The sequence below is a fragment of the Macaca thibetana genome, chromosome 10 (assembly GCF_024542745.1).
Source record: "Macaca thibetana thibetana isolate TM-01 chromosome 10, ASM2454274v1, whole genome shotgun sequence".
NCBI lineage: Eukaryota > Metazoa > Chordata > Mammalia > Primates > Cercopithecidae > Macaca > Macaca thibetana.
In genome coordinates, this window is record NC_065587.1 from 62,631,891 (window position 1) to 62,658,962 (window position 27,072).

The 27,072-nt window shown below is 50.3% G+C and overlaps 2 protein-coding genes across 14 annotated transcripts in view; one reads left to right on the top strand and one right to left on the bottom strand.

Moving 5' to 3' along the window:
- Positions 1 to 27,072, bottom strand: part of MANBAL (mannosidase beta like) — a 634,273-nt gene that overhangs the window by 41,898 nt on the left and 565,303 nt on the right. For 2 of the 12 annotated variants that reach the window (XM_050807389.1, XM_050807391.1), the window contains exon 1: positions 8,342 to 8,345. The exons of the other annotated variants lie outside the window; for them this stretch is intronic. The gene's annotated coding sequence lies outside the window, so the exon portion shown is untranslated. Of the gene's footprint in view, positions 1 to 8,341; positions 8,346 to 27,072 lie in introns of those variants that run through there. 12 annotated transcript variants of the gene reach the window in all.
- GHRH (growth hormone releasing hormone) lies at positions 15,138 to 26,096 on the top strand. Of its 2 annotated transcripts, none has more exons than XM_050807377.1 (5): positions 15,138 to 15,208; positions 20,040 to 20,142; positions 20,451 to 20,555; positions 22,614 to 22,733; positions 25,859 to 26,096. In XM_050807377.1, the coding sequence occupies exons 2-5, from the start codon at positions 20,060 to 20,062 to the stop codon at positions 25,872 to 25,874; spliced, it is 324 nt and encodes a 107-aa protein (XP_050663334.1). In that variant the 5' UTR covers positions 15,138 to 15,208; positions 20,040 to 20,059; the 3' UTR covers positions 25,875 to 26,096. The 2 variants fall into 2 exon arrangements, with proteins under 2 accessions (XP_050663334.1, XP_050663333.1); XM_050807376.1 differs by having other exon boundaries at positions 25,856 to 26,059.

The window sequence follows — 27,072 nt, forward strand, 5'->3', positions numbered from 1 at the left end:
TGGCATGATCTCGGCTCACTGCAACCTCTGCCTCCTGGGTTCAAGCGATTCTCCTGCCTCAGCCTCCCAAGTAGCTGGCATTTCAGGCACCCGCCACCATACCAGGCTAATTTTTGTATTTTTAGTAGAGACGGGGTTTTACCATGTTGGCCAGGCTGCTCTTGAACTCCTCATCTCAGGTGATCCACCCACCTCGGCCTCCCAAAGTGCTGGGATTACAGGGCGTGAGCCACCACACCCAGCCAATCCAAGCATTTTGCAGATGCAGCGTAACATTGAGCCAAATCCTAGTAAGGCTTTCTAAACCCTAGGAAGTAAGCACTGTTTTACTAGGTATTCACTGAATCAGAGAACTCAGATCTTAAAGGAAACGACGAGGTCTTATAATCTAATACCCTCACTTTACAGACAGCTCGGGTAAGTCAAGGAAGTTGTCCAAGGTCACAGAGCAATTTCATGGAGGAGTTGGACCAATATATATATATATAAATTTTTTTTTTTTTGGAGACAAAGTCACTCTGTTGCCTTTGGAGGCAGTGGCACGATCTCAGCTCACTGGCTCAAGCGATTCTTGTGCCTTGGTCTCCCAAGTAGCTGGGATTACAGGTGCTTGCCACCATGCCTGGCTAATTTTTGTATCTTTAATAGAGACCACATCTGGCTATTTTTTTTTTCTTTTGAGACGGAGTCTCGCTCTTGTCGCACAGGCTGGAGTGCAGTGGCACGATCTCGGCTCACTGCAACCTCCACCTCCCAGGTTCAAGCGATTCTCCTGCCTCAGCCTCCTGAGTAGCTGGGATTACAGGCACCCACCACCGCGCCCTGCTAATTTGTGTACTTGTAGTAGATACGGGGTTCCGCCATGTTAGACAGGCTGGTCTCAAACTCCTGACCTCAGGTGATCCACCCGCCGCGTCCTCCCAAAGTCCTGGGATTAAAGGCATTAGCCACTGTGCCTGGCTCGCCTGGCTAATTTTTGTATTTTTAGTAGAGACGGGGTTTCGCCATGTTGGCCAGTCTGAGTCTCGAACTCCTGACCTCAAGGGATCTACCTGCGTCGGCCCCACAAAGTGCTGGGATTACAGGTGTGAGCCTGCGCCTGGTCTAGAAATCTGATTTCTTGATGCCTACCTAGTAGAAGGTCAGCATCCACAATAGCCAGTTAATAAACAATGGACGTGACCTCTCAGGAAGCTGGGATTCTGAATAGCAGCAACTATTAGCCTTTATCTAAGAAGTGAGCAGTTTGCACGGCCTTGGTGGGAAATAAACCCCATGCCTGTATCATTGCATTTAGCAATACTGTATTTGCTGTGTTATTTTTATCCATTTGGTTTCACTCTAGCCCGGGTTCCTATTTCTCATTTATGACTAAAGACCCTCGCATGAGGAAAGGGGAAGTCAGAAAGAGAGTCTTGTCTTTTGTACTCTGTAAACCTTTCCAGTCTTTTTTTTTTTTTTTTTCTTCCTTTATAACATTTTCTTTCCAGAGCCAGACAAGCTTCTCAAATCTCCTGCATTTCCAATCCCCTGTTCGCCTTGGCTGTAATTATCTTGGGAAAATTTAAATTCCTTATCATGGCTTTGTGACAGTGCCGGCTCAAGATACACAAGCCCACTTCCATTCTGAGGTCTTGTCAGATTGTCTTCAATAGGTTCCCTTAATAGGAATTATTGTTAGATTTTTTTTTTTAAAGTGTGATAATGGGGTTGTGACTATGTCTAAAAAAGAGCCTTATCTTTTTAAGATACATACTGAAATATTTATGGATGAAATAATGTGAAGTCTGGGATTTGCTTTAATATATTCTAGTGGGAGAAGGAATGAAAAATAGGCTCACTTGGTGTGCTGGTCTCCCCTGCCTCTGTCCTGCAAGTTATTCTTTTTTTTTTTTCAGATGGAGTCTCGCTCTGTCCCCCAGGCTGGAGTGCAATGGCATGATCTCGGCTCACTACAAACTGCCTCCCGGATTCAAGTGATTCTCTTGCCTCAGCCTCCTGAGTACCTGGGATTACAGGTGCCTGCCCCCACACCCGGGTAATTTTTGTATTTTTAGTAGAGACGGGGTTTCACTACGTTGGCCAGGCTGGTCTCAAACTCCTGAACTCAGGAGATCCATCTGTCTCGGCCTCCCAAAGTGCTGGGATTACAGGCATGAGCCACTGCGCTCGGCCTCCTGCAAGTTCTTTTTGCTGCATCTTCCTCACCTCCACCCATTCACCCCCAGTCTTTGAATTTGTTTATTTTGTGTCTGGGGACAGGATTTGCCTCCCGGAGACTCAGTCAAGAGAATATGGGCACTGGAGCCAAAGAGACTTAGGTTCAAAACTCCAGCCTTACCCTGATGAGCCTAGTGGCCATGGACAAGTTATTTAATTGAGTCCCAGTTTCCCCATCTGCAAAGTGGAGATAATAAATTGACAAACAGCCAAACAGCCTACTTTTCTAGTGGGTTCTTCTTGCCTCTTTTCTTTCTTTCGCCATGGGAAGGGGGGGTCTTGCTTTGTTGCCCAGGTTGGTCTCAAACTCCGGGCCTCAAGCAATCCTCCCACCTTGGCCACCCAAAATGCTGGGCTTACGGGTGTGGCCCAGCACACCTGGCCTCTTTTTCTAATTCTGCTTCCATGCGCCCTGAAGATTCGTAAGCAGTTTACAGTCCTCCAATACCTCTTTGCTCTTCAAAGGCTCAGCTGGATGAGGTGGATCACACCTGTAATCCCAGCACTCTGGGAGACCGAGGTGGGCGGATCACCTGAGGTTGGGAGTTCAAGACCAGCCTGACCAACATGGAGAAACCCCGTCTCTACTAAAAATACAAAATTAGCCAGGTGTGGTGGCGCATGCCTGTAGTCCCAGCTACTTGGGAGGCTGAGGCAGGAGAATCGCTTGAACCAGTGAGGCGGAGGTTGTGGTGAGTCGAGATCGCACCACTGCACTCCAGCCTGGGCAACAAGAGCAAAACTTTGTCTCCAGGGGAAAAAAAAAATACTCTCCCCTCAACTTCAACCACCTTCTCCAAGCTTCAGACAAGATCCAATGCCTGTTACCCACATCCTCCTGGAGGTCCCATGAGTGAAAAACTCAACACGTGCAAATCGGCTCTGTTGCTCCTCCCCTCAATCCACTGCCCCCTGGTGCATCCTGATCAGCCCTTGGGGCTCCCCAGCCCATTCTCAACAACCTCTCCTTTACCTTCCTCATCCATCTACTGCAGGCCTGGGCCCCATTTTTCAGAGCCCTCTCAAATCCAGTGCCTCCACTCCCATGCTCCTTGCCCACTGCCCCCTCAACCCCCTGGCTCAGGCCTCCAGGATGGCTGGCCTGGACAGCTGTGACAGCTTCCTCACTGAACCTCTTCCCTCCAGCCTCTCAGGTCTCTGTTCCGCCCACCAGGCTGCTGGCAGTGTTCTCCTTCCAAACCACCACTGCAGGACTTGAAAGCCTCCAGTGGACTGTCTCCACTGAGAACAGGACAGGTCCAAATTCCTTAGCATGGCATTTGACACCCTGCATAGCTTGGCCCTAATGCATTATTCCAGATTCATCCACGTTTCTTGCCGCTGAAACCACAGGCCTAGGTCCCCTAGTCTGTGGACCCTCACACCTGTACCAGAACCACGTGAGGCCCTGATTAGAAATTCAGAACCCTGGGCCCTACCCTGGACAACTGAATCTGGGGTCCAGGTCCGAAGCCCAAAAGGATGTGAGAACCTTCACTCCAGCTACACCAAATAATTTGCTATTCACTAACCAGGTGTTTGCTCGGGCTGGATTAATTTTTCCTCTTTCTTCAAGATCCAGCTTAAAAGTCACATCCTGGCCAGGCATAGTGACTCACATCTATAATGCCAGCACTTTGGGTGGCTGAGGCAGGTGGATTGCTTGACCCCACAGGTTCTAGACCATCCTGGGCAACATGGAGGAACCCCGTTTCTACAAAAAATACAAAAGTAGCCTGGCATAGTGGCACGTGCCTGTAGTCCCAGCTAATCAGGAGGCTGAGGTGGGGGCATCACCCAAGCCCAGGAGGCAGAGGTTACAGTGAGCCCAGATCAAGCCACTGCACTCCAGCCTGGGTGACAGAGTGAGACCCTGTTTCAAAAAAAAAAAAGAAGCCAGATGAGGTGGCTCACATCTATAATCCCAACACTTTGGGAGGCTGAGGGGGGTGGATCATTTGAGGTCAGGAGTTCAAGACCAGCCTGGCCAACATGGTGAAACCCCGTCTCTGCTAAAAATACAAAAATTAGCCGGGCAGTAGTGACGCGCACCTGTAATTCCAGCTACTCCGGAGGCTGAGGCAGGAGAATCGCTTGAGCCCGGGAAGCAGAGTTTGCAGTGAGACAAGATCATGCCACTGCACTCCAGTCTGTGTGACAGTGAGACCCTGTCCCCCCAACCGCCCCCCCAAAAAAACGTTACATCCTAGGCAAAGCCTTTCCTGCTCCTTAGCAGGGAGAAGTCCCCACCCACTCTGCTCCCACAGCTCCTTGTATGCACCTCGATTAGAGACTGTGTATATCACACTGTGTAATTATCTGTTTGCCCACTTGTCTAGCTAGGATGAAAATTGCATCAAAGCAAGTCCACAGAATGTCTGGAGCCCCCAACTCAGTGAATGGCACAGAGCGGTACCTGATAAATATCAATTCATTTGAATTGTGCTTTACTCTTCCTTGGCTCCTGGACACCAAACACGGCACTTAGCACCTGATGTGTATTACTACATTGATATCTGATGGATAAATTATCAAAGGATGGAAGGAGGCAGGAATAAAAGATAAAATATGCCAATAAATTAATGATGACTTTTCATCATCAATTAATATTCTGGAATGTTTGTGCATGCCTGGAACCATCTCTCACCTGAAGGATGTGGGAATTGGGTCAGAGGTCAGATGGGATCCTGGGGCTTCTGGCTCCAGGTTCACGGGTGAAATCAGCAGACCAAAGTTCTGATGTTAATCAGAAATGTCACTATCACCATGACAAGCGCGAGTGTAAAGTGCAGTGCCATCTTCCATTGCAGGGTCCTTGTCATTGCTATAGGAAATCCTCACGTCACCTTTATCACTCCACCTCGCAGGACCCACAGAGACCCTACTGATACCAAGCCATGGGAAATCAAGCTGGCAGAAATCACCTGTAGGCTGCTGAGGCAGGGTCAGGGATAGCACTGTTCTGGGGCAGGTGGGCTTGTCTGGAGGCAGGCAAGCCCCACTCCTAACCCTGGCCTCTCCATGTACTATCTGTATGAGATTGGATGAGTTACCCAGTATCTCCAAGACTCAGCTTCTTCCACCATGAAATGAGAGCACTATGTGTCCCTAAGGCTCAAGGTTGTTGAATGAGATGAGATCATATATGTTACGTGACTGGCACGTAGATGTTACTGCTAGACTGCGGAAATCCAGGACAGCTGGACTCCGTGAGTCACTGGGTGGTGGTGACTGGGGCTGACCCCGGGGGCACAGGAGCTAGGCAGGAAGCCAGGTCTCAGCCATGGATCCCAGGTTCTGGGCCTTAGAGGAGGTTCCAGCTTCAACAGGGCGCAGCCACTGGGGAGTCAGGAGCTGGGGGGCCTGGGTGTGGAGGCTGCTCTTCCTTCTGCTCTGTGGCCTGGGTGTTCAGGGGCTAAACCAGGCAGGGTGGGAAAGGCCCAGAGAGTGGGAGCTCCAGGCCCTGGAGGGAAACCCCAGTGACTCTGCTTCTAGTCTGGAGTGAGGTCCGTTTGGCCCTGACTCGAACCTGAGTTTGCCGCAGTCAAGGCTATCAGGGTTCCTTTAGCTGCACTGTAACCACAGAGGGGAAGTAAGGCCATGAGATAACTTGGCTCCTGACACAGAAAATAGAAACTGGAAACTGAAGTCCCAGGCAGGCCTTGACTTTTGCCTGTGGACACTCAAATCATGGGAATTCTTCCCACTGTGTCTGCAGGTCCTCTTGTCACTAAGATCCCCCAACTCAGAGATTCCAAGCGAGGCGGGTCGTCCCTGTAGACACCTCCTTCTTGCTGGTCTGAGCTCTTCTTGTCTGATGAGTCAGGCTGAGGGAGACCCTGTAGGATACACTTCTGGTTTTTCGGGGGTTTTTTTTGGTTTTGTTTTGTTTTGTTTTTGAGACAGTCTTACTCTGTTGTCCGAACTGGAGTGCAGTGGCACGATCTCGGCTCACTGCAACCTCCTTCTCCCAAGTTCAAGTGATTCTTCTGCTTCAGCCTCCCGTGTAGCTGGGATTACAGGCGCATGCCACCATGCTCGGCTAATTTTTGTATTTTTAGCAGAGATGGGTTTCACCACGTTGGTCTCAAACTCCTGGCCTCAAGTGATCCACCCACCTCGGCCTCCCAAAGTGCTGGGATTACAGGCATGAGCCATTGCGCCCGGCCAGATGCACTATCTCCTGTGGGCTTTCTCCTGAGATCCTGGGGCAGGGCTGGGCTTGGGGATCACACAGTCTTCCCTATCTGGAAACATCGCTGGGAACCCAGGACAGGAACAGGCAAGGAGAGATGGGAGGAGGGGCAGGTTGAGTGGCCGACAAAAGGGTGGCATGACAAACCTGACCTGACCCTTTCGTGGTCCTGGGATTTCACAGCGAACAAAGCCCCACACGCGGGGCCTCTGGCACTGGTAGTAAAACCTGACAACGCCAATGACTGGGGAACAGCGACATCTCCCGGCTGCCTGAGGCCATGGCCCTCTTACCTGATCAGAATCCTGGGCGTTTACACAGCAGGGTGCCTGATGCCTTTAGAATCCTCACAGATTTTAGCGTCTGATTCAGTTGGTCCAGAGTGGAGCCTGACATTGTGCACTCCTAACAAGCCCCAAGGTACTGTCAATACTGCTGGTCTATGGACCACACTTTGATTAGAAAGCTTTAGAGGGCTCAAAGATTTGTCCCAGGCATCCCAAGGGTCTCAGGAAAGCAGACATTTTTCTGCATATAAAATTACAAAATCACTCAACCACAGGCAAGGCCAGGGAGGGAGAATGCTTCTTGGAGAGATGGCCTCCAAGAGGCTTTTGAAGTATGGTCGGATCTTCACCAGGGAGAGGTTGCCCGAGGATCAGCTGGGGACAGCCTCCTATGAAGCAGCTTGGCACCTGCACCAAGTCTACCAACTCAAAAACCAACCTGGCTAGCGTGCCTCATTGACTTGTGGCAGGCCCAAAGTTTCCAAGCACGGTGAATGTTCAAAATACTCATGGGCCAGGTGCAGTGGCTCATGCCTGTAATCCCAGCACTTTGGGAGGCCGAGGCGGGCGAATCACTTGAGGTCAGGAGTTCAAGACCAGCCTGGCCAACATGGTGAAACCCTGTCTCTACTAAAAATACAAAAATTAGCTGGACATGGTGGCTCATGCCCGTAGTCCCAGCTACTTGGGAAGCTGAGGCAGGAGAATCGCTTGAACCTGGAAGGCGGAGGTTACAGTGGGCAGAGATCACACCACTGCACTCCAGCCTGGGTGACAAAACAAGATTCTGTCTAAAAAAAAAAAAAAATTGAACTGGGCGCGGTGGCTCATGCCTGTAATCCCAGCCCTTTGGGAGCCTGAGGTGAGTGGAGTTCAAGACCAGCCTGGCCAACATGGTGAAATTCCATCTCTACTAAAAATACAAAATTAGTTGGGTGTGGTGGCACATGCCTGTAATCCCAGCTACTGGGGAGGCAGAGGCAGGAGAATCGCTTGAACCCGGGAGGCTGAGGTTGCTGTGAGCTGAGATCGTGCCATTGCACTCCAGCCTGGGCTAAACTCCGTCTCAAAAAAAAAAAATTAAAATACTCATGGGAGTAACATTTCCAAGGAGACCAGAGTTGCATCATTGATTCGCTAAGTACAACTGACCTCATCTCTTCATTAAAAGAGCTCTTCTAATGACTTTCCCAGATGCAGACTTTTTCAGAAAGAAATGAAGCTCTGAGCTGCCATCCAATCACAGGCCCTTCTGTTTGGGTAGGACCCTGTGAAGCAGGAGAAAGGACCACATCAGCTCCATTTTACAGAAGAGGAAACTGACACTCAGGGAGGTCAAGTGACTTTGCCTGAAGCCACCTAGCAAGCCCACACCACTTAAACCTGGTCTCCTCTGACACAGTACCCGGGAGCACTCAGACACCTGCTGTTGCTGATGCCACAAAAACAGGCCTAGAAGGGCAAGCAGGGAGGGTCAAGATAATCTGGGAGTCTGGGGTCCAGGCCTCTGCATCCTTGCACAGTGGCCTTGGACTGGGAACACTGCCATCAACCAGGGAGGGGGATGAAAGCAGCTTTCACAAAGCAGGGTCTGAGGTCCTCAGACAGGCCCCCTTTGTGGACTTCCTTTCCCTCCCCACCCCCATGCCGGCTGCCAGTAGCATCGCCCTCTTTGAATGGCTGGCTTGCACACACTGGAAATTTGCAACACAAATGCACGGCTTGTCTCCTTCTCCGCAGAGCCTCACTGCCCCAGCCTTTTGGGGCCTTTTAAAGTCTGCCTTTCTCTGGGGCACTTTCTTTCTTCAGCTCAAGCCCCCAGCCCTAGATGCAGCCACAATCACTAATTAACGCTGGGTTAAAACACGTCCTGGGAAAGTGAGCTGGGCGGCGACCGAGGCGTTCTCATCACCACTCGGAGGACAAGGACAAGGCGGCGGTGGGAATCGGTGGAAGGGGCTGGGTTTTCATTCTCTGGGTTCTTTCTAGCTCCCCATCCTCCCCCACCCCCCGCCCCACTATGCTCTTTCTCAGTGGGTTTGAGAATTTACTGCAAATAAAGCCTGTCACCAGGATGGCTCCCAGCCCTTCCCGCCGCCAGGCTGCCACCAAGCTGCCTGTTTTTTCAGAGCTCAGCTCTGAAAAACTACAATAACTGCTACCATTTGCCAAGACACTTACATATCAGACACCAACATGCATATTTCTTTTTCTTTCTTTCTTTTTGTGGAGACGGGGGTCTCGCTGTGTTGCCCAAGCTGGTCTCGAACTCCTGGGCTCAAGCAACCTGCCTGCCTCTGCCTCCCAGTGTTGGGACTACAGATGTGAGCCACCGTGCCTGGCCAAGCGTATTTCTGGTTCTCACAACAACCTGGAGTGGTAGTTCTTATCACCCCATTGTACAGATGTAGTAACTGAGGCTCAGAGAGATTAAGGGATTGAGCTTGCCTAGAATCTCACATGGGGCAAATGGCAGAGTTGGTTTCAAATCCAAATCCATTTGTCCCCTAAACCTGTGCTCCCATTTTAAGCTTCTCCCTACTCGTGTCTGATGAACTCCTGGGTTTATGTGACTTCTCCCTTCTCTCGATTCTTGGAGCGTTTATACTGATACTGTGTCCCTCTCTGGATCTACCTACCCGGGGTAGTGATTCAGCTTCCTCCTGTAGCTCTTTGAAGACAAGCACTGTGTCCAAACACTCTACGTTCCTCATAGCACCCCAGAAGATGCTATGCGGAGGGGAGAGGCCCGCCCCACTCCCGTAACTGCACAAAAGGGACCAAGCCACTCGGAGCTGGACAGCTAATCCAGCAAGCTCTACGTGGGCCTAATTAGTTGCTTAAGAGAGGTTTGTGAGATGAGGAAATAGATGCTCATTTAAGAATTTCAGGGACAGACCCCCATCGCTGCTGGGGAGAAAGTCAGTGGTACAGCCATTTTGGAAAAGACTGGCAGTTTCTGAAAAAGCTAAACCCTCATTATATGACCCAGCGATTCCCCTCCTAGGTACCCACCCAAGATTAATGAAAACATGTTCACACAAGGTCTCCTACTGAAATGTTCATAGCAGGCCGGGCAGGGTGACTCACACCTGTAATCTCAACACTTTGGGAGGCCGAGGTGGGAGGATCACTTTAACCCAAGAGTTTGATAGAGAGAGACCCTGGGCAATATAGAGAGACCCCACTGCTACAAAAAAAATTTTTTTTTTTAATTAGCTGGGTGCAGTGGCTCACACATGTGGTCCCAGCTACTCAGGAGGCTGAGGTGGGAGGATCACTTGAGCACAGGAAGTCAAGGCTGCATTGAGCTAAGCTTGTGCCACTGTACTCCAGGCTACGCGACAGAGCAAGATCCTGTCTCAAAAAAAAAAAAAAAAAAAAAAGTTCATAGCAGCATAATTCATAGTAGCCCCAAACTGGAATCAACCTAAATGTCCATCAAGGTGAATGGGTAAACAAACAGTCATACATCCATACAATGGAATAAAAAGGAACAAACTGTTAATACCTGGATCAGCATGGATGAAGATCAAAACATTGTGCTGAGGCCAGGCGCGGTAGCTGAAGCCTGTAATCCCAGCACTTTGGGAGGCCGAGACAGGCGGATCACGAGGTCAGGAGATCCAGACCATCCTGGCTAACACGGTGAAACCCCATCTCTACCAAAATATACAAAAAACTAGCCGGGCGAAGTGGCGGACGCCTGTAGTCCCAGCTACTCGGGAGGCTGAGGCGGGAGAATGGCGTGAACCCGGGAGGCGGAGCTTGCATGAGCCGAGATCCGGTCACTGCACTCCAGCCTGGGCGACAGAGCGAGACTCCGTCTCAAAACAAACAAACAAACAAATAAACAAAAACATTGTGCTGGGTGAAAGAAGCCTGGCACCAAAAAGTGCGTACTTTATTTGATTTATTATGATTTACTCATCATATAAAAGATTCAATTTACAGGAATTTCCTAGGAAAAGGAAAAACTGTGAGACAGCAGATTGGGGGTTGCCTAGGGTGGGGGGCAGGAATGGGGACTGAGAGCAAATGGGCTACAGGGAACTTTTGGAGGGACAGAAGCGTTCCAAAACAGGATTGTGGCAATGGTGGCACCACTGTATAAATGTATGAAAACTCATGCAGCCATAGACTTAAAACAAGTGAGCTTTATGATACGTGAATTGTTTTTTGTTTGTTTGTTTTTGAGACGGAGTCTCACTGTGTCACCCAGGATGGAGCACAGTGCTGCGATCTTAGCTCACTACAACCTCCCTGGTTCAAGCAACTCCCCTGCCTCAGCCGCCCAAGCAGCTGGGATTACAGGCGCATGCCACCTGGTCTGGCTAATTTTTTTGTATTTTTAGTAGAGATGGTGTTTCACCATGTTGACCAGATTGGTCTCCAACTCCTGACCTCAGGCAGTCTGCCTGCCTCAGCCTCCCAAAGTGCTGGGATTACATGCGTGAGCCACCGTGCCCAGCCAAACTGTTAAAGTTCTTTTTTTAAAAAAAATTTAGAACTGGTAGGCCCAGGAAGGGCCATATTGTGGGGCAAAAAAAAAAAAAAAAAAAAAAAAAAATCGGAAATCAGAAAACTTTTTTTTCCTTTTTTTTTTCAGTAGAGACAGGGAGGGTGTCACTCCATTGCCCAGGCTGGAGTATGGTGGCATGAACATAGCTCACTGTGGCCTCCAACTCCTGGGCTCAAGTGATCCTCCTGCCTCAGCCTCCCGAGTAGCTGGGGCTGCAAGGAAGTCAGAAAACATGTTTGACTCATAGCTCTTCCAGTTACTGACTAGCTCTGTGGCTGTGGCTGAGCACGTAGCCTTCTATGCCTGTTTCCTCATTTATCGCAATGACAAGAATAGCAATTGTCAAAGCTAAACTGTGAGGTCTGTCCTCTGCCAGGTCTGCCCCTTATGCAATGTCACAATAATCTTCACCCAACAGACTCATAAGTTGAGCTCTATCACTCCCATTTTACAAATAAGAAAACTGAGGTAGGGCGTGAAGTCTGTAGCACAATGCCTGGCACACAGTTTCAACCGAGACTGGATTCTGAGTCCCATGGCTTCTCCAGCCAACTCCGTGTAACCTGCATCTGTGCCCTGGCCCAGCATCCACTCTGGGTGCCCAGCTCTGAATGGTCCACACTTTGCATTTCCAGGAGTCACCCCACACTTCCTGACTGTGCGAGAGCCCATAGCCCTGGGTCTCCCAACGTTTTTGTCTGCTCCCTGATGCTGTGATCTGCACTTTTTTTTTTTTTTAAGTAGTATTTAATTTTTGGCCAGGGCAACATAGTGAGACCTCATCTCTACTAAAACAAACTTAGCTGGGCATGGTAGCATGCAACTGCAGTCCCAGCTACTCAGGAGGCTGAGGTTGGGGATTGCTCGAGCCCAGGAGGTCAAGGCTGCAGTGAGCTGAGATCTCGCCACTGCACTCCAGCCTGAGCGAGACCCTGTCTCCAAAAAATTAAACAAATAATAATAATAATTAATTTAAAGCTATCAGCTTATTTATTTATTTACTTATTTATTATTTTTTGAGACAGTCTCGCTCTGTCACCCAGGCTGGAGTGCAGTGGTGCGATCTCGGCTCACTGCAAGCTCCGCCCCCTTGGTTCACGCCATTCTCCCGCCTCAGCCTCCCAAGTAGCTGGGACTACAGGCGCCCGCTACCACGCCCGGCTAATTTTTTGTATTTTTAGTAGAGACGGGGTTTCACCGTGTTAGCCAGGATAGTCTCGATCTCCTGACCTCGTGATCCACCCGCCTCGGCCTCCCAAAGTGCTGGGATTACAGGCTTGAGCCACCGCGCCCGGCCGCCTGGCTAATTCTTTTGTATTTTTGGTACAGACAGGGTTTCACCAAGTTAGCCAGGATGATCTTGATCTCCTGACCTCGTGATCCGCCCGCCTCGGCCTCCCAAGGTGCTGGGATTACAGACATGAACCACCACGCCCTGCCTTTTATTTTTACTTTTTTTGAGACAGTCTCACTCTGTCATCCAAGCTGAAGTGCAGTGGCGCCATCTCGGCTCATGCAACCTCTGCCTCTGGGGCTTAAGCGATTCTTGTGTCTCAGCCTCCCCAGTAGCTGGGATTACAGGCACGTGCCACTATGCCCAGCTAATTTTTTTGTATTTTAGTAGAGACGGAGTTTCACCATGTTGCCCAGTGTGATCTCGAACTCCTGAGCTCAGGCAGTCCGCCCGCCTTGGCCTCCCAAAGTGCTGGGATTACAGGCATGAGCCACTGCACCTGACCACTATCAGCCCATTTTTAATCCTTGGGGATCTGGCCTGACCTGACCACTTCATATCCTGGCCAGCAAGGTGACATACCACTCAAGCTTTGCTTCTATGAGAAACATCCCGTATTTGCTAGATGCCGAGAACATGGCTCAGTGCAGGATAAGAAGCAGAAACACAAAATAGTGTTGCTAAGGGGACTCTTGGAAACTACTGGCTTGTAATTGTGACCCACTGAGGTACCTCAGGGGTAGGCAAGGTGGTCTCCACTCCACTTCCCCCTCTTCAACCACAGTAGCCCCATATTAAAAACCTGTTTCTGTAGGTTTCCAAAGAAAGAGTTTTGCCACTTTTTAAAAAAAGTTTGGGCTGGGTGCAGTGGCTTACACTTGTCATCCCAGTACTTTGGGAGGCCGAGGGGGGGTGGATCACCTGAGGTCAGAAGTTCGAGACCAGCCTGGCCAACATGGCAAAATCCCATCTCTACTAAAATACAAAACTTAGCCAGGCGTGGTGGTACGCGCCTGTAATCCCAGCTACTCTGGAGGCTGAGGCAGGAGAATCACTTGAACCTGGGAGGTGGAGGTTGCATCGAGTCGAGATTACGCCACTGCACTCCAACCTGGGCGACAAAGAGAGACTCCCTTTCAAAAAAAAAAGTTTGGAAGTTGCTATTCTATGTCAACTCTCAAGTTTCCAGATAGAAACTAAGGCCTGGAGGGTAGAAGTAACTTCCTTTTTTTTTTTTTTTTTTGAGACAGAGTCTCGCTCTGTCACCCAGGTTGGAGTGTAGTGGCGCGATATCAGCTCACTGCAACCTCCATCTCCCGGGTTCAAGCAATTCTCCTGCCTCAGCCTCCTGAGTAGCTGGGGTTACAGGCATCCACCATCACACCCAGCTAATTTTTGCATTTTTAGTAGAGACAGGGTTTCACCATGTTGGTCAGGCTGGTCTCGAACCCCTGACCTCGTGACCCACCCACCTCAGGCCCCCAAAGCACTGGGATTACAGGTGTGAGCCACCGTGCCCAGCCAGGTAGAAGTAACTTCCTAAGGGTCATAGAGGTCATGATTGACAGGCTTGGAAGAGGTAGCAGGTCCCTAGACTCGAGGCTTGGAGCTCTTTCCACACTTTCACAATGGCTGCCTGGGAAACCAGAGCTTCTGCCTCCTATGCTTTTATGTCATTCGTGAGGATTTCTTAGCTATAGGCTAGGGAAATCTGGAAGCACAACTCTCCCACGGTTTTCCATCTCTTCCCTCTCACTTCACACTTCTCTGAGGCAACTGCCAATGTCTGGCTGCCTTGACAAATGACGACGGATGCTCCCACGTTAGCTGTTGAAAACAGCGGGTGACCAAGCAGGTGTAAATCAAATAGTGCAGAATTCTGATAATTGGACGACAAGGGAGATAGTGAACGAATTCCCTACTAAGGAGAGAATAACGTTTATTCGTAATGTGTCTTCCCAAAAGTGAAATAAAATTACACAGGGACAAAACTAAATTATAGGAACTTTTAAAAAGGCACATTTATCTTGGGGAATCAATAAACTCTTGGTGTTTCAGTCTTATGAGTATTCCAATTATTTTTAACACATATTTTTTCTTTTTTAAAAAATATATTTTTTGAGATAGAGTCTTGCTCTTTCACCCAAGCTGGAGTGCAATAGTGTGGTCTTGGCTCACTGCAACCTCCGCCTCCCAGGCTTAGGTGACACTCCTGCCTCAGCCACCTGAGTAGCTGGGACAACAGCCGTGTGCCACCACGCCCAGCTAATTTTTAAATTTTTTGTAGAGACGGGGTCTCATTATGTTGCCCAGGTTGGTCTCAAACTTCTGAGCTCAGGCAATCCACCCGCCTCAGCCTCCCAAAGTGCTAGGATGGCAGGTGTGAGCCACCGCGCCCAGCCGAGTTCTCCGATCATTATTATGGCAGTATATATTCTCTATATCCTCTTGGAATGATGTTACAACTTTGTACTCTGTCCACCCTGTCAAAGGTAAAGGGAGACTTTACCAGGAGTCTTAATTTGCAAGGGGCCAAACCTCTTTCACCTATTAGGGTTTGTCAGTGTGATGTGATGCTAAAAACAGTCCTTTGGTTGACTTGTGGGTAATTGATTCTCTGACGCTGACAACGCTTAGGAAAATGAAGGGATAAATGATGGGGACGCCAGGCGGCTGCCGGAGCCAACACCCAGCTCAGGGCCCGTGGACTGGAGCAGTGCCTCGGAGCAGGGGGAGATCTGCCGCATCAGGTGAGAGGGGTGGCCCTTGGGGGCTGGGCTGGTTGGGGGCAAGAAAAGTTAACCTTCTCACCAACTCAGAAACACTGAGTCCAAGAGGCCCACCACCATCCTCTTTACTCATGGACGGGTGAGTACATCTGAGCCCCTCTCTGGATAAAACCACCCCTCAATAGAGGCTCTGGAATAGGCTTTTGATGGTGCTGTTTGGGGCTTCTCTTAACTTGGGCGCGTGGCGGACTGGCTCCAGGTGTCTGTCGCAGGCGTTGAGGTCTCAGTGCTCCTTCAAGGGTGCGTGGGCAGGCTTCGGGGGCAAATGTGAGTTGGCTTGATTTTCCTGTCAGCGATGGGATTCTGCCATGGATCAGAGATGAGCCAAGTGGCTGTGCAAATCAATACTGCTCATTGATCACTCAGAACTGATTCAATGTAATTGCTGGGAAATTGATAACATTTTGCTTTCTTGCTCAATTGCAGCCGCACTCTTTACTCCAGGTTTTAGACACAATTATCTGCCCTTGGAGTCCTCCGCTACCCCACGCCTGTCTCCTGATCCTTGCTTTAATGATCCTGAAGTATTTGTGTCTTTCACCATAGACCGCCTCAAACCCCTTCTGGAATGAGCTGGAGTATCACTCTTTTGAATGACAGTTCAAGATGCTTCCTCATTAAAAACTTAGATTTCTTTTAACTTAGAGTGCTGTCGGTGAAACAGTTTATAAACCAGATCAGGATGTCGATGCTTTGGGGTGCTCAAATTTCAAAGGGGAATGTTCAAGGAAAGTTAAAGATGTTCTTTCCCTGGGTTTTCAAAAATGCCCTTGCGAATTTGGGTGCTTGGGACCTGACCTCTGTCGTTAGCTGCAGGTGAATCTGCAGAATTCTCCTGACATTCCTGACATGAAGGCTGGCAAAAGGTGCCAACGGATGTAGATTAAGTGCCTGTTTATCCTGAATCCAGGCAATCTCAAGTACATCTAATCACAGAATCAGTAAGCACTGCAGGAAGCTAACCAATGATCATGATAGATTATAAACTCTGGAGTGCCTTCAGTCATCAGCGTTGTCAGCAATGCTGTTGGGCTTGGCTACACTTCATTCGGTGAATTTTGACTCCTTAAGTTGTCATGTGGAATGTGTCTGTTGACAGCTATTTTATTTTATTCTTTGAGATAAGGTCTTGCTCTGGCACTTAGGCTACAGTGCAGTGACACTATCATGGATCACTGCAGACTTAACCTCTTGTGCTCAAGCAATCCTCCCATATCAGCCTCCAGAGTAGCTGGGACTACAGGCATGTGCCACCATGCCTAGATAATTTATTTTATTTTATTTTTTGTAGAGATGGGGTCTCGCTATGTTGCTCAGGCTGGAGCTTTTTTATCCTTAGTGACATAACCTCTATTCTTATCTTACCCTACACTGGGTAATTCTTGTTGTTTCCCATTTTCATCCAGTGGGATCTGCAAACCCATGGATTAGGTTCTCATAGCTCAGAGGTTGCCATGGTGTCTTGACCTATGCCTGGGGCACAGGATTTGTGGCAAATGTTGAGCCCCTTGGTTAGCCTGTGCAGTTACTGAGCCTTATCTTGAATGAGCGGGGTATTATCATGTTTACTGTGACTTGCCCTCGCCATCAAAGTCTGCCCTTCTATAAGGTTATTTTCAACTCCTTGAAACTACCGGGTGTGCATAGGGAGGGGCCAGTCAAGCAGGTGTTCCTGTCTGTCTCCATTCTTTCTTCCCCAGAGGCCCAACGACAAAGAGCAAGAAGTTTTCCTTTTTTTCAGACCCTTTCCCACGTGCGGGCGATGGAGGCTGAGGCCCCTTGTGAACGGGGAATGCTGTGAATAGAGCATTGTACCTGGGAAGCTGCTGCATGGAGCGGGAGGAAGTCTGCTGGCCTGGGAATGGGGAGGCCCATTCTGAAGTGCCCACTCCAAAACTAATTTGATGGAGGACCATGGAAAAGGTCCTTGTCCCCTCTGGGCTCTTTTCCTCAGCTGTAAGAGGAGCATGGGGATGCCTGCTCCAGAGGGAGAGTGCAAGGGTGGGTTGTAGAGCCCGGTAGGGCACAGGGGCTGGGAATCCCTTGTGCCAGTCCTTGGGAGAAGGGGCAGGAGCTCAGGAGGCAGAGGGAAAGCTTAAGTCAAGACAAGGGGTTTGAGCTTTATTCTGGAGGGAGTGGGGAGCCAGGGGCTTCTGAGCAGGGGAGGGAGGTGATCGGGGACCCAGATCTGCCTGAATCTTTAAACATCAGCAGCAAAGAAGGCAAGAAAGCCAGGCCGCAGCGGAGAGACAGGAAAGGCAGTGGCTTCTGTCAAGGGGCGCTGCTTGTGTCCAAAGGTCTCCCAGCTTAGGAAATTCCACTTCTGGAGAGGCAGCCTGGACCAGGTGGGGAGAAGGGGGACCAGACATGGTATGGTGCGATGAGGAGGACGGAAGGCTGCCGAGCCTTGGTCTGAGGAACAAAGGCTTAAGTCAGATGCGAGACGTATCTAAAGGGCTGGTCGTTTGGCTGCAGGTGCAGAGGCTCTGGCCCAGCAGGCGGAAGTTACACAGCCAGCCCTCGGGGCAGATCCCATGTTCTCATCTTTTCTCTAGCCCCAGTCCTTACCGGAACAGTAGAGGCTTAACGAATATTTGCAGAAGAAGGAGATTTGGGCTTGACATGATGAGACAAACTTCCTAACAATAAGAACTGCCTGGGCCGGGCATGGTGGCTCATGCCTGTAATCCCAACACTTTGTGAGGCTGAGGCGGGGGGATTGCTTAAGCCCGGGGGTTTGAAACCAGCCTCGGCAATATCGTGAGACTTTATCTTTACAGAAAATTTCAAAATTAGCTGGGCATGATGGCACATGCCTGCAGTCCCGGCTACTCAGGAGGCTGAGGCAGGAGGATTGCTTGAGGCCAGGAGTTTGAGGCCATGATTGCACCACTCTATCTCAGCCTGGGCCACAGAGTGAGACCCTGTCTCAAAATAAATAAATAAAGAACCACTTGGAAGTAAGCCCCAGGGCTGGGGGTAGTGAGCTCCCTGTCATTCGCTGGCAGCCAGTGCTCACTCGAGCAGAGCAGGAAGTGGAGGACGGCCAGTGTGCGGTCGGGGCGGGGTAGGGGAGTGGGGATGCTTGTGTCAGGGAGGGAGGGACTGATCGCTGAGGCCTGGGCTGCTGCTCCCTCCAGCTCTGCAGGCACAGGGTCTCAGGTTGCAATGAGCGGTCCCTGAGAGTGCTGCCTGGGGGCCAAGGCATCCCTGGGTTAGAGGAGATTTCAGTGCCTTCGGAAAGGAGGGCGATACTCTGAGAGGGCCGGGAGAACAAGCTGGGTTCTGCCAGCGCTGGCCCTGCCTGCCGGAACTCCTCAGCAGGACCCAGGAGCGGGAGGGAAGGAAGCCATGTCGGGAGATCGTGGGAAAGGCGGGGGTGCTGGCCATCTCCGGGGCCGGCTGGGCCCCTGGATGGATCTACACCCCCATGGAGGAGACATCCTGCTGAGAGGGAGAAACCCATGGAGATGGGAGGACCGAATTCCTAGGGGGCCAAGTCCCCCGATGGCAGCCGTGTTTCCACGCTCAGGCAGGTCTGGGCCGACACAGTGGCACTTGCGCAGGGGCGGGCTCTGTCCCCTGCTGGCTGTTCTTCCCCTAATTGCAGAGCATGGTGTCCGCAGGCCCCAATTAAGGGTAGTTACAGGACCTATGGGACGACTGTGCCACGCTGGCTCCCCCGGCTCTTCGGTCTCTTCCAGGACTAAAACCCTTCAGCGAAATCTAAGCGTCTGGAGCAAGACTTAGAGCCCTTCTCCCCTCTCTCCAACTCCAAACAAAATTAAAACAGGAAGAGCCTGCCCTCTCAGAGGGTCAGTCTTAGGTAGCCACAGCAAAGGTTTCTAGAGAATTCCCTATTGGTTCAGGCACCTCACCTCACCAGATCCTTACAGGAGCCAAAGGAGGAGGTCTAGTTACCATCTCGGTTTTATGGCCAGGGAAAATAAGGCTCAGAGAGGGGAAGCCACTTGTCCTGGGACACACAGCTAATGACAGCTGAGCTAGGATTTGAATTTCCAGTTTGTCTGACTCAGAGCGGAGCAGTTGCCCTTGCTGCCTGCCGTCACTGCCACACTGGATGGGGTTGAATGAGGGGGCATTGAGAGAAGATTCTTTGACCTTCCCCATTCCTTGCTAAGGGATCCCATTTTATTTTATTTATTTAATTTTTTTTTTTTTTTTTTGAAACAGGGTCTCACTTTGTCACCCAGTGTGGAGTGCATGGCATGATCTTGGCTCACTGCAACCTGCGCCTCCCGGGTTCAAGGGATTCTCATGCCTCAGCCTCCCGAGTAGCTGGGATTACAGGCACATGCCACCACTCCTGTCTTATTTTTGTAATTTTAGTAGAGACAGGGTTTCACCAGGTTGGCCAGGCTGGTCTCAAACTCCTGGCCTCAGGTGATCCGCTCACCTCAGCCTCCCAAAGTGCTGGGATTATAGGCATGAGCCACCGTGCCTGGCCCCAAATCCCACTTCTAATGCCTTATGGCAAGGGGAAATTTCTCTACCGTCACTGGTTTTCAGTTCAACCCTATGTGGTTGGCAGGGTAGCTCCATCATACCCATTCTACAGATGAAGAAAGTGAAGTCAGAGCGGGTGGCTGGCAGAGGCAGAATGTGAACCCGGGTCTGTCTGACTTCCAGAGTCCGAATTCTTTTTCCCATCCCACAGTTTCCAAAAATCAAGAACCAAGGCTTGCCATGGAGTCAAGCCCAGGGCTGGGCCAGTAAAGGCCATCCCGATGGCTGTGGCTACACCTGACCTTCCTCTCCTGTCACTCTGCAGGTGCCAGCCCCAGGTGAAGGATGCCACTCTGGGTGTTCTTCTTTGTGATCCTCACCCTCAGCAGCAGCTCCCACTGCTCCCCACCTCCCCCTTTGACTCTCAGGTAAGCAGCCCCTGGGGAAAGTTCCCACCACTCCCAAGCCATCCCTGCCATGGGGCAGGCGTTAGTGAATGCAGACTCAGCCCATTAGCTGGGCCCCGGCTATGTCTCCAGGCAGCACCCACTGCCCGTCCTTGCAGAGGAGGCAGACACAGCTTCACAGAGGTCACTCAGAGGGGTCTGAGTCTCTCTTGGGGTGAGTGGGACAGATGACAACAGAAGGATCTTGCAGAGACATGGCGAATGCAGCCGTGACTGTCCCCTCGCCTGGCCTCCACCCCGCCCTCTGACCCCTGACTCCTTCTGCACAGGATGCGGCGGTATGCAGATGCCATCTTCACCAACAGCTACCGGAAGGTGCTGGGCCAGCTGTCCGCCCGCAAGCTGCTCCAAGACATCATGAGCAGGCAGCAGGGGTAAGCAGGAGTTCTAGTGACTTCTTCCCACACTCTGCAGCAGAGTCTCCAGGATCTTGTTCCCTACAGGAGACCAGGGACCAAGTCAGATCTCTTCCTTGGCACAGCAAGTGTCATTTCTGGACTTCCCATAGCAAAAGGGTTCCAGCGTTAAACCTCAGCTTACCTCCACACCTACCATGTGCCTCTTCCGGCTAGGCTCTGACAGTAACCACACTGGTGGTAGTTACCATTTAATCATGACTCCATGCCAAAAACAAAGGCTCTGCCCTGGGACATTTACAGACACTTGGCACAGTGCTGGGCACACAGGATGCCCTTGGTAGTGTCAGCTACTATTATTCTTAGTTTCTTGCTTTCTTTTTTTTAGAGACAGGGTCTCATTCTGTTGCCCAGGCTGGAGTGCAGTGGAATGATCATGCCTCATTGTAAACTCAAATGCCTGGACTCAAATGATCCTCCCATCTTAGCCTCCCAAGTAGCTGGGACTACCAGTATGCACCACCACAACCGACAATTTTATTTTTTGTAGAGATGGCGTCTCACTATGTTGTCCAGGCTGGTCTTGAACTCCTGGCCTCAAGCGATCCTCCCACCTTGGCCTCCCAAAGCATTGGGATTACAGTTGTAAGCCACCTTGCCCAGCTTTTAGTTTCTTCTTTAATCTTCATAACAACCCTTATCCCCATTATACAGGGGTAATAGCTTTTTTTTTTTTTTTTTTTTTTGAGACGGAGTCTCGCTCTGTCGCCCAGGCTGGAGTGCAGTGGCACAATCTCAGCTCACTGCAAGCTCTGTCTCCCGGGTTCACACCATTCTCCTGCCTCAGCCTCCCGAGTAGCTGGGACTACAGGTGCCCGCCACCACACCTGGCTAATTTTTGTATATTTTAGTAGAGACAAGGTTTCACCATGTTAACCAGGACAGTCTCGATCTCCTGACCTCGTGATCTGCCCGCCTCAGCCTCCCAACGTGCTGGGATTACAGGCATGAGCCACTGTGTCTAGGCCTAGGGTTAATAGCTCTTAAAGGACACACAAAGAGTGGCAGAGTTTGGAGCAAAACTGCCTGACTCTATAGCCTGTATGTTTTTTAGTTCTTACTTTGAAAAAATCTCAAACTTACAAAAAAGTTGCAACAAAAGCACAATGGACTTCCATATACCCTTCCAATTCCTAACATTTTATCACATTTGCTTACTCTATATCTATAGCTAGATATAGATACATACCACAGAAACACATATGCACATTAAGTGTTGTTATCATTTTTGCTGAACCATTTGAGAGTAAATTGCAGTCATCATGACCCTCTACCTTTAGGTACTTCTGTATGTGTCTCCTAATACCTAACCAAAGGACATTTCCTTACATAATCATAATATAATTGTCAGTTATAATCCATTTTCAAATTTTACCAGTTGTCCCAAAATGTCCTTTATGACAATTATTTCTTTTTCTGATCTGGGACCCAATCTGGGATCATGGATACCATTTAGTTGTCATGTCTCTTCAGTTTCTTTTAATCTGGAATTGTTCCTCGGTCTTTCATGACATTGACAGTTTTGATTACTAAAGGCTAATGATTTATAGAATGTCTCTCATGTTGAATTTGCCAGACATATCCCCATGATTAGAGGATGCATTCCTCTAATGATGATTAGAGGAATCAGGTGATGCACTCACAGAAGTAATGTTGTGTCCTTCTCAGTGCCTGGTATCAGGAGGCACAGGATGGCAACTTGTGCCATTATTGGTGGATTATTGGTAGATGGTAACTTCGATCAGTTGGTTAACATGGTGTCTGCCAGGTTTCTCCTCTATAAAGTTATTTTTCCCTCTATAATTCATAATCTGTGGGGAGACGTTTTGCAACTGTATACATTTGTACTACTGTACTCTTCACTAGTATATATACTGCCTCCCTAAGTGTGGCTGAATCTAATTCAGTTGGGTAGAAGAGTCCACACCAGATATTGAAATAGGTGTAGGGATATATACCTCTGCCTCTCCACATCCTACCCAAATAGCAACTAGTTCTCTTTTTCTAACCACACAGAGAGAGAAACCAAGAGCGAGGAGCAAGGGCACGGCTTGGCCGTCAGGTGGACAGTGTGTGGGCAGAACAAAAGCAAATGGAATTGGAGAGCATCCTGGTGGCCCTGCTGCAGAAGCACAGGTATGGGTGTGTGTGCATGTGTGCTTCTAGGGACTTCAGGGCTTCCTACTCCATGGTTTGCTGGGAAAAGGAAAAAATCCACTCCTCTCTGAAGGTATGGGGCTCTGCCAAACAAACCAAGAACAAGGACCCTCCTGACAGACATTAAGAACTAGGAGAATGGCTGGGCATGGTGGCTCAGGCCTGTAATCCCAGCACTTTGTGAGGCCGAGGTGGGTGGATCATCTGAGGTCAGGAGATCGACACCAACCTGGCCAACATGGCGAAACCCTGTCTTTACTAAAAATACAAAAATTAGCCAGGCGTAGTGGCTCACGCCTGTAATCCCAGCCACTTGGGAGGCTGAGGCAGGAGAATCGCTTGAAGCTGGGAGGCGGAGGTGTCAGTGAGCTGAGATGGCGCCATTGCACTCCAGCCTGGGCAACAGAGTAAGACTCTGTCTAAAAAAAAAAAAAAAGGCCGGGCACAGTGGCTCAAGCCTGTAATCCCAGCACTTTGGGAGGCCGAGACGGGCGGATCACGAGGTCAGGAGATCGAGACCATGCTGGCTAACACGGTGAAACCCCGTCTCTACTAAAAAATACAAAAAACTAGCCGGGCGAGGTGGCGGGCGCCTGTAGTCCCAGCTTCTCAGGAGGCTGAGGCAGGAGAATGGCGTGAACCCGGGAGGCGGAGCTTGCAGTGAGCTGAGATCCGGCCACTGCACTCCAGCCTGGGCGACAGAGCGAGACTCCGTCTCAAAAAAAAAAAAAAAAAAAACTAGGAAAGTGCCTGGGTGTGGTGGCTCATGCCTGTAATCCCAGCACTTTGGGAGGCTGATGGGGAAGAACCACTTGAGGCCAGGAGTTTGAGACCAGCTTGCCCAATATAGTGAGATCTCGTCTCAATCAATCAATCAATACTAGGAGAGTTCTTTAGACATGACGGGTGGGAAGTGTCTGATGGAGACCGCATCTTATCCACGGCTGTATCCCAGTGCGGAGCCAGAGGCCAGGCTCAGTGTCCATGCCCAAAAATGTTACTCACTGAATGGTTCCGGGATACGACCCAGAAATCTGAATTTTAACAGGTGTCCCCAAGGATTTGGCTGCAGGTGAACTGACAGGCATGCTCTGGATCCCTTGCCAAGTTCAAAAAACTATAAAGCCAAAGACAGACCAGCCCTCCCACACACTGTGGTAGATGAGTGTGCACAGACACACGATCAGCAGACGAGAGACGTGATGACTGTCGTTCCCCAGCTCACTGGCCCTCATGTTTCTCCTGGGAGTCAGGGGAGATCGGAAATGAGTTACCTCATTTTACAGAGGAGGAAAAGTGAGGCAAAGAGGGGGTGGCAGCTGGCCCCAAGTCAGGGACTGGCAGGCCCAAGACCTGTTCTTTGCACAAAGCCCCACTTCATGGGCAAAGTTTCCCAAAAATGTCTTGGCTGTTTGGAGAAACTCTGCTGGGGTTTAGAACCTGATTTGTTGTTGTTGTTGTTGTTGTTGTTGGGATGCAGTTTCACTCTCATCACCCGGGCTGGAGTGCAGTAGCGTGATCTCAACTCACTACAACCTCCGCCTCCAGGGTTCAAGTGATTCTCAGCCTCCCGAGTAGCTGGGATTAGGTGCCTGCCACCATGCCCAGTTGATTTTTGTACTTTTAGTAGTGAACTCCTGACCTCAGGTGATCCGCCCTCCTCAGCCTCCCTAAGTGCTGGGATTACAGGCACCCGCCACCACACCCGGCTAACTTTTTGTACTTTTAGTAGAGATGGGGTTTCATCATGCTGGCCAGGCTGGTCTCGAACTCCTGACCTCAGGTGATCCACCTGCCTTGGCCTCCCAAAGTGCTGGGATTACAGGTGTGAGCCACCACAGCCGGCCTAGAGCCTGATTGAACTGCGAGCACAAGCAGGTCCCAGTGTGGCTCTGCTGGGCACTTCTGGTCCAATCTATTAAGCAAATCCAGTTCCCAGCAGAGCTCTCCGTGGCCTCTCTCCCCTTCTTCCCAACCCGATTAGACACCACCAGCCCAGAGATTTCACCATCTACAAGCAGCACCAGGCCTACGGCAGATGACAGGAGGGGCGACAACCAGGCTGGGAGGCGGGAAGAATGCCTGGACCCCAGGCCTGGTTCCGCAACTAGCGGCACAGCAACTCGCTTCTTAGTTTCGACTCTGTGAAAGGAGGGGTTAGCTCTTACCATCTCTAGGGTCCGCAAGACTAGAGTTCAAAAATAATGTCTCTAAGAAGAATGCCTCCTCTGTGCCTCGCAGGCTGGGATTAGGTAATTGTTCACCTGCTATGGCTCTCATCAGGCCCCGGTAGGGTGGATGGCTCCAGGGAGGGCTAATCCTAAGAATGCAGGCTTTGTTCCTGCCAGTTAAAAGCCAGAGGCTTCACAGAGATTGAAGTCATAGAGCCCGCAGAGCTGGCAGGAAGGGTCCTGAAGGCTGCTACAGCCATTGTTCCCCCTCCAGCTGGACTGCTGCAAATACCAGGATATCACTGGTGAGCAGGAATAAGTTCCTGCTTTAGAGTGCAGAGGAGAGCCATGTGACAGATGGCTCACTTTTGCACCCATCATACATTGTGTCCATGTAACGGCCCTGTAAGGAAACTGAGGCTCGGGTTTAGCCATCCTCCCACCCCTGTAAAGACCATCCAGTGACTGTGACATGCCACGCTCTGGACCGGAGGCATAGCAGGGTACAGGACGGCAGCGACCCCTGCTTTCACGGAATTCATAATGCACCAAGGCAGCAAGGAACTAGATAACGTTCTCGTACAGTCAATTACTTCATTGTGATGAGTGGGAAGAGACGCTGGGAAGTGGTGACAGTGAGGCTGGGAGAACGCTGAGCCTGTCTGGGGATTAGAGGCAGCTTCTTCAAGGGGAAGTGACTGGCCCAGGGTCTTGGTGGGAGTTGGCTGGCAGAGCAGAGAGCAGGGGCTAAGCCTGGGACTGACCTCGCTGGCACGCTTGCACATCCTTCCCTCCACCCCACACAGCCTCTTTTGGAATCCGAAAGGCCAGCTCCTGCCATGGGAGCACCCATAGCCCTGGTTCCATGCATCCCACTCTAGTCACCCTCACTTCAATTCCCCGGATTGAGCTTGATCTTTCTTTCTGTAGCAGGAACTCCCAGGGATGAAGATTCCTCCTGTGACCTGGGCTACCTGTAGCCAAAACGCAACTGGATCCAGTTAATCCTCTTTCATTTCTGACCCACTTTTTCCTTTGTAAATACAATAAAATCCCCCATATCGGTGTGCATTTAAATGTTCTTTTCTCTTCGGCCTTATTTTTTCTGTGTTTTATATAGTTACATTTCCCAAAGTGGCATTACAAGGTATAATTTTGTTTAAAGCTAACATTTACCGGCCGGGCGCGGTGGCTCAAGCCTGTAATCCCAGCACTTTGGGAGGCCGAGACGGGCGGATCACAAGGTCAGGAGATCGAGACCATCCTGGCTAACACCGTGAAACCCCGTCTCTACTAAAAATACAAAAAACTAGCCGGGCGAGGTGGCGGGCGCCTGTAGTCCCAGCTACTCCGGAGGCTGAGGCAGGAGAATGGCGTAAACCCGGGAGGCGGAGCTTGCAGTGAGCTGAGATCCGGCCACTGCACTCCAGCCTGGGCGACAGAGCGAGACTCCGTCTCAAGAAAAAAAAAAAAAAAAAAAAAAAAAGCTAACATTTACCAAGCACGCAGAGTGCAAAGCAGGCAGCTTCGTGCATAGAACCTCATATGCTCCTTACACAGGCTGATGGAGGGTATTGGCATCCTCCTCCTTTCACAGACAAAGAACTGAGGCACAGAAACTGTAACCCAATTGCCCACAGTCACACCTGGCAAATGAGAAAGCTGGGATTCAAATCCAGGCAAGTCCAACCCAGAACCAGCTCTTAACCACATTCAACTAACTTCGATCACAGTCATCCTTCACCCACGTGTGACTTGCTTTTCTATAAACAACACCATTTAGTCATTCAACAAACTTTTTTTTTTTTTTTTGAGATGGAGTTTCACTCTTGTTGCCCAGGCTGGAGTGCAATGGCATGATCTCGGCTCACTGCAACCTCTGCCTCCTGGGTTCAGGCGATTCTCCTGCCTCAGCCTCCCGAGTAGCTGGGATTACAGGCATGTGCCACCACGCCCAGCTAATTTTGTATTTTCAGTAGAGATGGGATTTCTGCATGTTGGTCAGGCTGGTCTCAAACTCCCAACCTCAGGTGATCTGCCCGCCTCGGCCTCCCAAAGTGTTGGGATTACAGGCATGAGCCACCGCACCCGGCCTTCATTCAACAAACATTTATAGAACACCCACTCTGTGCCAGGTACTGTCTGGG